Source organism: Argopecten irradians, chromosome 5, assembly GCF_041381155.1.
Source record: "Argopecten irradians isolate NY chromosome 5, Ai_NY, whole genome shotgun sequence".
NCBI lineage: Eukaryota > Metazoa > Mollusca > Bivalvia > Pectinida > Pectinidae > Argopecten > Argopecten irradians.
The window spans coordinates 47,683,685-47,698,792 of record NC_091138.1 but is presented as its reverse complement, the minus strand read 5'-3'; the positions used below and the strand labels follow the sequence as shown (position 1 = coordinate 47,698,792).

At 34.2% G+C, this 15,108-nt stretch overlaps 1 protein-coding gene across 1 annotated transcript in view; it reads right to left on the bottom strand.

The window, feature by feature from the left end:
• LOC138324081 (indoleamine 2,3-dioxygenase 1-like) overlaps positions 1 to 13,871 on the bottom strand; it is a 48,854-nt gene extending 34,983 nt beyond the window's left edge. The window contains exon 1 of the mRNA XM_069269119.1: positions 13,659 to 13,871. Coding sequence (XP_069125220.1) covers positions 13,659 to 13,719 — 61 coding nt within the window. The 5' untranslated portion in view covers positions 13,720 to 13,871. The remainder of the gene's footprint in view (positions 1 to 13,658) is intronic.
• Between the last annotated feature and the right edge of the window lie 1,237 nt (positions 13,872 to 15,108).

The following is a 15,108-nucleotide window of genomic DNA, read 5'->3' as shown; positions in this document are numbered from 1 at the left end:
GGAAATCTCAAAAGCAAACAGTATTTTACTCTGGGATCATACATTACTGTGAAGCTTTTCACCATACTTCGGTTGACCTGCTTCAATTAAACGCTTGTCCAGTCACGTTTTTCTAGTCAAAATCAAAGACATTGCAACTGGGACAAGAAAAACGAAGCATATTTCCATTCAGAATATAAAATTATTGACCTGGTAGGAGGAAAACACAAAATTTGTTCTTCTTATTACATCAGGTCAGAACAAAAACAAAAGCGATCTTTGCATTTCAGCATAGCACATGTTTATTAAACGTCATTTTAACATAGCACATTAAAAAGGGCAAGAGTTCCACTATTACATGATTTGTTTGTTTGTTTGATTATATTAATATACCATTAATGTCCAGGGTCATGTAACGTCCTCTCATGTATGCAGTGTGTAGTGTGTGTGAAGTACGAGGCGAGTGTTTTGGGAGACTGTGGTATATTCATGTAGTGTCTTCTTTTGCTCTTTTTATATTGCTATACCAAGCAACGCTCATATTATAATGACAACGAGTGAACCAGTCGTCTCATTCCCGTAATGCTGAGTGCTCAACAGGAGCAGACACTACCACCTTTATCAACTTCGGTGTGTCTCGACCAGGAGACAGAACCCACAGCCTACTTCACAAGGGCGAGCGCTCAACCAAAGGCCATACATGAGGCCGTGCCAAGGGAAAGGTTTGAAAGATCAAAAAAGACAAGATCCCCTAAATTAAATCACTTTTTACGATCATTCAATAAGGGCAGCAGGTACAATTATAGCGCCCTACCTTCAGGGCAAACTATTACATGGAACCACAACAGGAACATACTGCAGTCCCCTGAAATACGCACACATTTCACACAGGCAACAGCGCATACACGGGAAGCGTTTTCAAATGACCCCGGATGTTAATAGGGGTTATTCAAATCAACAAACCAACCCGTAGTCTGTATATCCGGAATTTTGAAGAGGAACAAATACCCTAACCTTGACATATCGCTGTAATGTATCACCTTGCGTTAGATCGATAGATCAAAGACTCGGTATCTTTCTTAAACTGTCAAGCATCGTCATACATATCTAGTATTACAGAAGTTTTTTTTACCGGCTGATAAAACGACTGATTTATCTAGGTTGTATACACCGTTTTTTGTAAATTTTATAACATTTACATATGTTGTATTTTGATGATGATTTTCGCATTTTAAGAAATACATCGGAAGTATTAACTTTATTTCACTGCTCTGTGAATCGGTTAACAAATAAAACATCATATTGAAAATAATAACAACACGGGCATTATTAAGTTTTTTAAATTGTATCACAGGTTTACGACGCACAAAAAATACTACAATGAACTAATATACAGTAATTTTGTTGCTGTGTTTTGTTTTTTGTTTTGTGTTTGTAAATCTGTAATCATATTCACATAAAGACAGGTGTAACAAATGTTTGGAGAGTATGGTTTATGACTCGAGTATTTGCGCTCAATATGTATTATCTTTTTTTCAACAAAATTCAATTTTTACAATTTTCAGTTAACTGCAAAAGGGTTACTTATAATTGATTTATTATCTGCAAATATATATTATCAAGTTTGGCTAGGCGATTGGGTGCCGTAGATCGTGAGTTCGAGGCCCGGATAGGGCACGAGTCAATAAATTGTCATGCTTTGTTAAATTGTGTTTCTTTGATATTTAATATGTTATCAAGTACAAATACACAGGAATCCATCTATGGGCTGTCCTGTTTGTTGCTTCTGTGATAGGGCAACAGATCCACTATACCAGAAGACACAACACGAACATACCACAGTCTCCCAAAACACGCACCTCGCACAACATACACGCAACACACTGCATACATGGGAGACCGTCCATACATGAACCTGGCTGTTAATAGGACATTGATTAATCAAACAAACAAACACACTTAAAACGAAAGATTCGTATCACGTTTCCTTTCTTAGACTGCACATTGCCAATGTTAAAAAATAGAATCTATTTCCGTTTTAGCCTAGTTTTGTCAACGTGTCAAAATATAAGATATAAAGTTCTAATCACAATCCATATTAAGTGATATTACTGGAAGATAATAAATATATGTACATCATAAATCGTTTTCCCCTAGAATTTCCTTATGGACTGGTCTAGTGTTTGATTTAGAAGAGTCTAAAAGTGGTTTTGGGGGTAATGAGTTCATCGAGATACCAGGAAAAAGAGTCAGGATCAACAGCTAAATAACTTTAACTTGATTTATGATGTCTTTCGACTATATTAAAAGAGCGTTACATACATGTATCATTTAAAAACATTCGTCATTAAAAACGTGGCAGTGGGAGGTCGGAATTTCCGGAAAAACATCGTCGACATGTCATGGCAACAGTGACATGTAGACATTAAATGCCGAGGTAGGGATAGAAGACTAAAGGCAGAAATTGTATCCTGGATTTTAGAATGTGCTGTCCCTATAGATATGCGATAAAATTAAGGTTTTTTGAGGGGGAAAGGTCCAGTAGTTTGATTGGAACATACTTCTGTTTGAGCAAGTTTCTATTTTGTCTATTGTTTAAGGTTAAAGGCCCACTACCTTTCCGAAACGGCTTTAAATTTTTAAAATGGGAATGAATAACAAGATCAATAATGTTGTAGAGTCACAAAAATTATTAACTTTCCGTTAATACTACATTTATCATCACCTTCTGAACGATTTTATTAAAATAAATAAAATGGTTATTTTCATAACGCGGGTCGTTTTATGTTTCCCGCCGTCGTCCTAAATACCGGGCGGTAGTTGACTATCATTGCGCCAGACGGCAAAACAGCGAATTGACTCTCCACTGTTTTCATATATTACGCAGGAAATCTTGCATATGTTTGGTGTCGTAACCTTATTTTAGGTCATCGGTACGCATTTTTCTGATGTTATTAATGTTTTTTAAGAAACTTTTATATTTTGCTCCGGAAAGGTAATGGGCCTTTAAGTCATCATAAATGTTTATGATTTTATTTTCCTATTGTGTATGGATGCTGTATAGCACGGGTATAGTCAGGGATGTAAGGTACAGTCAGGGATGTACGTTATATATGTTGTATAGCACGGGTAAAGTTAGGGATGTAAGTTATACATGTTGTATAGTACGGGTATAATCAGGGATGTGCGTTATATATGTTTTATAGTAAGGATACAGTCAGGGATGTAAGTTATATATGTTGTATAGCACGGATACAGTCAGGGATGTAAGTTATATATGGTTGTTAGCACGGATACAGTTAGGGATGTACGTTATATATGTTTTATAGTACGGGTACAGTCAGGGATGTAAGTTATATATGTTGTATAGCACGGGTACATGTCAGGGATGTAAGGTACAGTCAGTCAGGGATGTAAGTTATATACGTTGTATAGCACGGGTACAGTCAGGGATGTAAGTTATACATGTTGTATAGTACGGACAGTCAGGGATGTAAGTTATATACAGTTTTATGTACGGGTATTAGGTGTATAATGTACTGGTATACACAGTCAGGGATGTAAGTTATATATGTTGTATAGCACGGGTATTGTCAGGATGTAAGGTACAGTCAGGGATGTAAGTTATATACGTTGTATAGCACGGGTACAGTCAGGGATGTAAGGTACAGTCAGGGATGTAAGTTATATATGTTGTATAGCACGGGTATTGTCAGGAATGTAAGGTACAGTCAGGGATGTAAGTTATATATGTTGTATAGCACGGGTACAGTCAGGGATGTAAGGTACAGTCAGGGATGGAAGTTATATATGTTGTATAGCACGGGTATTGTCAGGAATGTAAGGTACAGTCAGGGATGTACGTATATATGTTGTATAGCACGGGTAAGTTAGGGATGTAAGGTACAGTCAGGGATGGAAGTTATATACGTTGTATAGCACGGGTACAGTCAGGGATGTAAGTTATATACGGTGTATAGCAGGGGTACAGTCAGGGATGTAAGTTATATACGTTGTATAGCACGGGTACAGTCAGGGATGTACGTTATATATGTTTTATAGTACGGGTACAGTCAGGTTTATGCACGTACGTTATATATGTTGTATAGCACGGGTAAAGTAAGGGATGTAAGGTACAGTCAGGGATGTAAGTTATATACGGTGTATAGCACGGGTAAAGTTAGGGATGTAAGTTATATACGTGTATAGCACGGGTAAGTTAGGGATGTAAGTTATATATGTTGTATAGTACGGGTACAGTCAGGGATGTAAGTTATATAGGTTGTATAGCACGAATACAGACAGGGATGTAAGTTATATATGTTGTATAGTACGGGTACAGTCAGGGATGTAAGTTATACATGTTGTATAGTACGGGTACAGTCAGAGATGTAAGTTATATATGTTGTATAGCACGGGTACAGACAGGGATGTAAGTTATATATGTTGTATAGTACGGGTACAGTCAGGGATGTAAGTTATACATGTTGTATAGCACGGGTAAAGTCAGGGATGTAAGTTATATATGTTGTATAGTACGGGTACAGTCAGGGATGTAAGTTATATATGTTGTATAGTACGGGTACAGTCAGGGATGTAAGTTATATATGTTGTATAGCACGGGTACAGTCAGGGATGTAAGTTATATACGTTGTATAGCACGGGTACAGTCAGGGATGTAAGTTATATATGTTGTATAGCACGGGTACAGTCAGGGATGTAAGTTATATATACGTTGTATAGCACGGGTAAAGTTAGGGATGTAAGTTATATACGTTGTATAGCACGAGTAGAGTCAGGGATGTATTATTATGTTTTAAGTGACGGATACAGCCAGGATTGTTTTTTGTATATTTTATAACTTTATCATATGTATGTAGTTTTCCTCCGACTGATACCAACAATGATGAATATGAATGAATGATGAATACCTACCAAGTACTAGAATCTAATCATTTTTTTCATCGTACATGTAATACATTTATGTCAGATTTGCGTGAAAGTAGATGAAATTAAGTGTTAGGCGTTTTATTACATTCTACAATAGCTAACCCCTTTCTAGAAGCTCTATTTTAAAACAGGATCGACGATGCAGGCGTATTAGAGACGGATAATAAATCAAATACATTATGTGCGTTGCCATTTATAGATAACATGCTATATATACATCCGGTACGATTACAGCCTTCCGGTACGTACGTGGACAGGTATAGTCAGGGATGTAGCTGACAGCCCCTGTTGGTAAAAGTCTGTAATGCAATCGGAGTTAGCTCCCTTCTAACGGTATTTTTGCTCTTCTCCATAGTATACACGTGACTTCATAAGACTTTTAAGATTAATGGTTGATTAATCATATTAACATTTATGTAGTGTTTATTGCAGATTTACATTTCTATAAACAAATACTCACCTTCAATTCCTATATCTTATGCATCAAAAACCAATATATATATTTAAAAATACATGACAACATTTCCCAAAAAATATTTACTAATTGAATACATTTATACAAAATTGTCATTTTAAATATGATCATATACTTTAAAGAAAACAATCGGGCAAAGAAAACCAGTCTAAATGCGTTCATTGGCCTTCCAAAAGTCCTCACATATTAATACAACGGTCAAGTTCTGCTTACCTTTCCCAGTTCTGACCATTGAAATAAAGAAAAGTTGAAAGCATTGAAAGCGAGGCTGCGTGGAAATGTAACATAGTCAGCCGGGAGGACGTTTTAGCATTCGTATACTTTAAATTAATTTCTAATACGCAGACAGATTTTGACGAGAAAGTTTATTTTTCTATTCCATAAGAAATTATACTGGATACATTCATACCATTTTTACCGACTTTAGCCATCCTTGCCCGACTGTTCACTTTAAAGAAAACAATTAGTTCCATAGTTGTAGTTGTCTTAATGATAGTGATACTCAGGATGTCAAAAGCTTTTATTTTGAAGTAAAATAAGAAACTCAATCTTATCAATGATGGTACATAATGTTATAATGTATGATAAGTAACTTTATATTTCATTCGCTCCTGCTTTTAAAAGATAAAAATACCATTCGTCGTCAATGTAGCACATAAAAATGTACAACTCAATGAGATTTATCTGAACAAAATAAGAAAATATCATACAGCAAATAAATTTGAAAAGTAGATATAAATACATATGTATCCATCAGCACTACTCCACTGTCCATCTTAAAACCAATCTGATCTTGTTCGTATACTGGTTATAAACTCATGACCCGTGTTAGTTTTACTAATGATCAAACTATGGCCGATTTATCAACAAATCTCTGGTTTTGTATGGTTGAAAAATAAACACCATTTTTTTCTACACAATCCCCGCACCCTTCCCTTTCCCTACCAAAGCACTGTATAATTAGCACTGAAAATTCTTAGAAATTAGTACATTGTACTTGTTTCTGTATCCAACCTTTTTGACAGGTATACTATACTCAATCATTATTGAATTGAATAAAATACTGTTTAAACCAAATAAATTTGAAATACAAATAAGATTGCCAGTTATAGCATGTGTATGAATAGTAAAGGTCCGAGGAATGAACCTTGAGGAACACCTCCAATTGTTTTCCTCCCAAGTCATTAACGTCGTTCCTATATGTCGTCGAAATCTGTCAAACTGCCCGGGTGGTTATAAAGAAACGGTCTCTTTTCCAGATTAGATTTTCAGTCATAGTTCTGATAAACCCAAAGTTTGTCAGTCGATCGTACAGTAAATGTTTTTCTCGGAAATTAATTGGTCGAATAATTCGAGAAATTATTTCTGTAAAAATATCACACATGTCGTATGGAGAGCATTACTGAAAAAAAATCCGTCTAGTCTGTTAAATCAAGTAAATTAATAAACATTTGATAAATATCTTTATCATAACAGATTTTTTTTTCATATTTCCAATTTGTCGCGCGTCTGCGGTCAAGTTTAGTAGAATCGCATCATAGTCCGAAATCACGATCCATGTTGATCGTATCATAACGTTCAAATCCATTGTGTCAAGTAGTGTGGAGCGCGTGTGACTAGTAGTGAGGCGCGCGTGTGACAAGTAGTGAGGCGCGTGCTCGACCTGTTCACGTCGGTTTGTGTATGATGTTTGCAAGTTGAAAGGAGTTCATAATATATATCAACTACTCGGGTGATTATTGTCTATGGTAAGACGGCCAACATTTACGTCACCTACAACTGTTTCATATGGAGTCTCTTTTCACGATGTTTCGATCGCAAAGTGTAAATTGTTCTGATAGGACGGTATGCAGTGTTCTTGAAACTCGAAAATATTGGCTCGAAACTCAAAAATCGAGACTCGATCAAAGTCAATTTTGTGGAAGTTTAGAGATGTACATAGTAATACAGTGGATTTCTGGCCGTGATATTACGCCTACCTTGAATTCGAGGTCTATCCTGTGACAGTTGAATAAGAGGATGAACGTGTAAACATTTACCCCTCCACTCAAGCTGGATGATCAGCAATCAATGTCTTTACGATTATGAATCCAAGTTGACTTAGAGAATATCGTCCGTTACGGAATGACAATGTGATTCTTTTATATATTCCTGGACGAAGGATCACGAAATTTAAGTCCAAACTGTCTTATTGTTAGAAAAATGCTACATCATTTATGATTGGCTAAGTCCAAACTTAAGTCTAACTTTCTTTCATGATCCTGGACCATGTATCTGAAACTATGTGCATATTCATTAATCCAATGTATATACTGACTTCCAATGTCTATTTTTTTGCCATTTGGTTTCAATTTATAATTTAAAAGAAGGAAATGCCAGCACGGTTATAAACATGATATAATGAATGCATGCCTTAAGATAAGATACAAAGAAAACTAACAATGTATATTTTGCTACGGCAACAACTTCACTCAAATGATATACATATTTATTTCAAATGTTATTCATAATTTCTCTCAGATTTTACATTATATTTTTTTATTGACTCATTTCTACAAAACTACCCTACTAAGCAATTTGCGTTACACTGACCTACATTTTAAGGTCTGTTTACGACACATTTATGATACAATTATAATTTGGAAATATGCAGATACAAACAAGCTTTTACGGTTGATAATATAAAGCCATTACCGATGACTTTCGACATGCAAAATAACAAGGTAAAATTCACAGGGACATGTCAAGAATTTTAACAACGGTACATGTGTATATATTTATACGGTAATATAGTCCCAACGATCGATGCTCACTCTCTTTGAGTCAATACTGAACCCCTTTATTTTATTAGCAGACCTAGGAGACTCGCTGTAAACGGTGACTTTTTACACGAATTCCCCCGCGCATAATATTAGGAGCATATATGAAACCATGTATATTTCTAAAAGTTAACAAGTGTATTTATCGCATATTTCTAAAAGTTAACAAGTGTATTTATCGCAAAAATAAAAAAATAAAAACACCTGGAAATGTTGGGAAATCGCGACAATAAACACTCACAAAAGTTTACACATTAATAGTTAATAATAAAAGGTTACGTTGGAAAATGTTAGATATCATATTATAAGACTCTTTCATAAGTGGATATGAAGGATAGGGATATTCTACCCGAGGGTCACAAAATGTAGTAAAACCCGACGCTTGCCAAGGGTTTTGCAACATTTTGTGATCCCGAGGGTAGAATATCCCTATCCTTCATATCCACTTATGAAAGAGTATTTTTCTTTCATACCACGACGTTTTACTGCAATTTTACAACTATAATATCCCGCCATTTTGAAATAAATTCGAAGAAATCCACGACTGGAAGTCAATTTCCATACATGAAAAATTACGTGATATTTTCAACACAAATTCCGTTGCTTGCATATTTTATAGTAAAACCAGTCAATTTTGTGAAAAAAATGTTAAAATTTTACCGAGGAAATAGAGATTTTGTTGACGCCGTGACGTCACGAGGCTTTATTGCATGGGTAGCCATGCAATACAGCCTCAGGCGACATGAGTGTATTGCCCTAGACCAGCCAGTATTACACGTGTAGGTATGAAAGAAATTTCTATTACAATATCGTCGAAACCACACAATACTATAAGAGTTAGCTCCCTTTTATCGACAGTCTCATATTTCTCTATCTTACTTATTTTGATGATATATTGGATAGTTTTACATTGTCCTATAACCACGTGAGATCAATATACATATGGTGTACATATATGTACAACTTTGACGAGCCAAATGCATGGAAGTAAGTCACCGTAGCCAATTGGGTGTTATACAAATTGGTAAAATTTTTCTTAATTTTTTTTTATTAATTACAGTAATTGTAATACTAAAAATCACGGGATGCTAAACATCGGTCGATATGCACAATGTTCATTGACACAATTTTAAAGTAGACTGAAAACGTTAAAGATAATCCACCGCCGAGAGATCATAAACAATATATGATGTGACTAATCAACACAAAAATGCATATAAAATAATTTGTTTTGCATTTGGTGCGTACACAGCCCGTCCATAATTCTATATAGGGCATAGTGGCATGGATTTTGTTCGGGACTCGATTAATTATATCTGATTTTTTTTTTTATTTAAGTGAAATAAAAAGCTTAACTTATTTATTGGTGGAAATGGAAGTTAATTTTTGTAACTGAAGAAAAATACAAATTAGTCTGATACTGTTTTTGGTTGAGAAAAGTATTTGTTAGCGGTGTAGCGCTTTTTTAAAAGGGTACACCGAACGGAAAATGATTTGATATTCTGTTTGATCTCCTGACAAGAATGTTGAACACCGCATAAAAATCGGCCGGATCATTTCGGAGTATATTTGTTAAATTTCAAGTTTAACGAAACAGTTTGATATTTTAACATCACATTATTAATATGATAGAAAGGCATTGAAAATAGATCCGTATCTAAAAATAGATATCTTTACTCTGATCGACCTACTGACATACATACAATGTACGATCAACATTAGACTGGTATCCGTCTGACAGCTCGACTAGACATCAGTTAACAAATCTATGACAGGTTTACTACGACATTATCACTGAAAGCAATTATCACATTTTTATATTTAACGAAATTCATATCTGTTCAGAAATCCTAAGTTATGATGAATGTAAAAATAACGGATGAGATTGAATATGTCAACGAAGTTGGTATGTCAAAAAACATATTACTATTTTACTTCAGTCAGCATATTTCAATTAAATGTCTCAAATTTCCATTACTTTTCTGAAAAAGCTTTTATTTTTTTTTTAAATGTGTTAAACATTTTTCTAAAGTCGCAAAAGTTATTAGTTTAACCGCTAATACTACACTTATCACCACCTTCTGAGAAGTTTTATTAGAATTAAACGTTAATATTCTTATCACGGGTCGTCTTATGTTTCCCGCCGTCACTCCAATTACCGCACGTTAGTTAAAGCGAAATGAATCTTCAATGTTAACATACAATAATTTTTATTACGCAGTGAGTCTTGCATTTGTTTTGTGCTGTGATCTTATCTTAGTTTATCGATACATATTGTTATCCGTTATTGTTTTAAGATATTTTTTTCAAATTGTTTCGGAAATTAAAGATAAAAAGTGCATTTGACCTTATGATCAACAGTTTTTTTTTGGTGACGTATGACATATAATACATCCTTAATTAGTTCCTTCTGAAAAAAACGTCCTACATTAGCCTGGCGTGACTACTGGTGAAGTCTGTCACATGGCTGTATTTACACCTAGAAATCACAGATTGGAGTTCACGTGACGAAGATGGCCAAACTATATATATATATATACATATATATATATATATATAGTACCACTTGCTACATTTTGATACCCGTATTGGAATATATATGTAGGGTAAAGAAGGCACACTGAATAATATAAGGCTAATACGACAAATAATTTGGTGATATATTTATATATACATATCAATTTGGGACCAGGAAGTAAAAAAAAAATGTAAAATTTTCGAGGCGATCTGCCCCCTTATATTCAAATAGATATAATATTCCGTTCATGTTATATATGTTTCATAATATATATCGATTTGTATTCCTTTCATACTTTCATTAAAATGATAAGAAATTGATGTGTTGAGCCATTCGGCCCATGACCTGCGTGACCCGTGTACCGGTCCTTTAGGCCATTTCCCTTAAGGTTATATGTTCCATAACTGAGCGAAAAATATATGTTATTTTTTCTTTATTGATCTTTAAAAAAATAAGGTTTAATAAATTTAGCTGCGGAAATCCTCCAAGTGGCTTCAGATGCCTGATAAATTTTACTTGCAACACAGAAATTATGTACAGTAAAATTGATACATGTAGAATTGCTTTATAATTACTCATAACTTTGTAAAAATAGTGAAATGAAATTGTAGACCACAAATTTGGATTCATGGTCAAACCATATGTACTCATTTCACTTAACTATTTTGGCACATCCTCGATACTCCAGGGGTTCCGATTACTTACGATCTCTAGATCGTAAGTGATCGGAACCCCTGGAATATCGAGGATGATTTTGGCAGTACTGCCAAAAATCATTTTCAGCTCTTATCAGTACTTGTAAAATTAAAACCGAAGCATTAAATGTACTGTAATTTTCAAAATGTCGGTCACTTTTAGTGGTGAATAACATATTAAAGCTCATCTTGTTTCGTGAGTGGAAAAATACGGCACATATAACTGTATCTGTTAATGTCATTTGAGGAATGCCAGCTACACCTCTTTCTGTAGTTCGCGTGTTTTCAGCTAATATTGTTTACCAAATCAGTGCCTGCATTATCTAAAATTACAAAAGGTTCCACCTGGTTCATGTCGATAAGGACAAAATATAATGATTGTTGATACTGGTTTTGATTCTAAAAGAAAAAAAAAAGATAACAACATTCTTTGCGTCCATATACCACCTTCCACAATGAAGCGCGATGATGGATAAAGGGAGGGGGGAGATAAAAAAAAGAAGTCATGACAAAAGTATGCATTTAACATCATTTCTAACGTTTAACTGGTTATATGCAATTTTCAGTGATCAAATATATCGTGATTTGACTTAAAAGAGAAAATCAACTCCCAATAAATCAAAATTTCGCGTTCTGACTACACATTACAAATTGAGTAGACATTACATATCAAATATAGAAAATTATTAAGTAATTTTGCAGATGACGTTTTCGTAATCGCAGCAATATCGCACTAAATCGCTTTGTGTAATATTTATGATGTAGGTAATATAAATTCAGTTTATAGTTCCCTTGTGGCATGCTGTTGATAGCATGCAAATGTAAAAGTGTTTCGTTTCGCTCATTAATTCATAACGAGACGTAACGCTTCAATAAGGAGGAACGATTGTACATGTAAACAAAACTTGTGTTCTTAGTTTCGACACAATATATGGATATCAATACAATCTCTTCATTGGCTTTACTATGACTTTCATTCTAATATAAAATTGAAATGAGAGTTGCAACTGACACACCAAAGATTGGTTCCATAATGTAAATGTCTATATTTTTGTATTTTAACGATTATCTTATTTTAGTGCTTTTCAACGCTTTTTGGTGCACGTACATGTAAATTATTGCAGTTCGTAAATTTGTATTAATCTTACTGACATAAGCAACATTTTAAATTTGAAAACGGCAATGACATTGAGCAAAAAACAAATGAATACATAAAAGCGTCGGTATTTAAACTTCCTCAATACACCTACAGTTATACGTGTAAAGAATATATAATGTAAGATACATTCAGCTCATTTACGCGACAACTTATGATAAAAATCACAATGTATTCTAATAATACTTTAAGGAAAACTCTGCTGGCATGTTACCAGCTAATTGCTTATTTAATCATGTAACTGTCACTTTTTATAGTTGATGATATTATCTCGTTAAAAATGACATGTCAGTAGGATTGTGATTGTGTGTGCATTAATGTTGCCATGACCGTTATCTTGATAACAATTTTTATCTGTCAGCAGAAATTACTGATTTCGAAGAATAAAAGCACAGACATATTGGAAAATTTCTAAATTATTATGAATGCTAATTTCTGTATAGCAAAAGCGATCAGTAAAGCGATCAGGAAAATATGATACAAAATACATATGTAGCTTATGAAAAGTAAAATGAATTCAATGGGATACATTTTTTGTCTGGTAAGTATATGCGCAAAACCTATAAAGCAATGTTTGTGATCCAAAATAGGCCGACGGAATGGGTTCAATATTTCAAACAATGGTCCTATTAAGGAAAAAAAATATACGGTTTAAATAATAAAAATGTTTATCCTTTCAAATCAGACAAGTGTTTTCTAGAAGGAGAAAAGATGTAAAAGAGACATTTGCATTGTTTAAAAGTAATAGGTTTAATTTCCAAAGAAAACTTAAAAAATGCATTTAACTTTTATTAAATTTCTTCTTTAAGAAACAAGATATTTTATTTCTAGTGCAGCCTGAATCAGAGGCCGCCAGAAACATTTGAAGAGAACGTGACTTTCGGGTCTATTTTCCAGTGCTTTTTCATCTTTTTTGAAAAGATTTTAGATTGTAATAAAGCACCATGAATTTATAACATTCAAGTATTTTTCATATACAATGTAGAAATACTTTTACATGCATATCACTTTGAACAAACTCTGCTTTATAGGTTTGCGAAAGGTTTAAAAATTAAGTAGAACATACCTTGTTCATTTTCGATCCGACCTAAGCCTGATTTCCCACCTTTTCGTCTATTTTTCGGCATCTTCTCTGTGACAGTGGCTGCGAATGATTCCTGAACTAAAATAATTTAAGTCAGCTCATATTTTGTGCTCATTAGAGCGTGCCCTTTTGCAAAAAGATCTACTTTATGCAAAGAACGTAGCACGTGGATGGGAATTAAGCATCACATGGGGACAGAAATAACCCTATGAACAAAAAATATAAATGTGTATTGTTGTGAAAACTTTGTACGTGATCAAAAACGTCTTGAATGTAGTTCAACCACGTGAGGTCAGTGAACCATGACAGCGAAACATAAAAGAGATATCCGGGTATGTAATGGAATGTAAACAGGCACAAACATCAGCATTGTCGTATACACTGACCCTCTAATTATGTAAGCATTCATGTGATTTATGGCGCGATCTCGTGTTATCAGGTTTGGTACAAAAACACCGTCTTAGATCGAGTACAAGTACCCATGACTAGACAATGGTGTGTATTGAAGCCTATATCTATGTTACAGAAAAGGCGTACGTTTTGATTGAATCCCTCATTATTTGGGTACTTTTTTATTTCTATTGTGATGTATTCAATATTTCGAAAGTAAAGGCTGATATAGGCATTGCGCCTGTTGTCCTATTCTTTTAACAATACTTTGTAATTATTTATATTTCTATTGTTCAATAAAATATTTTTGAAATGAAATGAAATTTCGATTTTAGTTAATTTCCAAACGTTTAATACCTTGATATAATTAATTAAGATCTTTTGAAGAAGAAAAAGAGACTAGATGTTGTGTGACTGCCCGATTTATGGGATTTCGAATGATTTTATGACTTAAATACTTTTCTGCAACATATCAGTCCTATTTCACTATTTAGCTAGGAATTTCAGCACTATTTGTGTTTGTAAGATAAAAGTGTAATCCACCATTATACCCAATATCATTGAAAATGTCATAGAAAGAGTTGTGTAAGTATGTGGTACATTTGGTGTATTAGTTTAACGTCCTATTAACAGACAAGGTGATTTAAGGACGTGCCGGGTTACTTGATTGAGGAAAACTGGAGTACCCGAAGAAAAACACTTTTGTATGTGGTGCATTATGTATATACTATATATTGAGTATTAACAGAAGTGTGTGTTTAACAATAAACTACATGGAAGTATCAAACCCGATAATAAAATAACTGAGATTTACCTAAGAAGAAATGCATGTGTCTGCCTGCAGGTAGGGCGTTTGAATTGTGTCTGCTACCCCTAATTCATGAACGTAAGAGGCGACTTAATTCAAAATATTATCTTTTCATTTCTTTCTAACTTACTTTCCTTTTTCTAACGTCTCCCCTGACACCATCTCACTTTTGTCCTTCTGTTGAGCGCTTGCCTCTTTCAGGAAGGAACTTGGTTCAGTCCCCTTGGTCGAGAA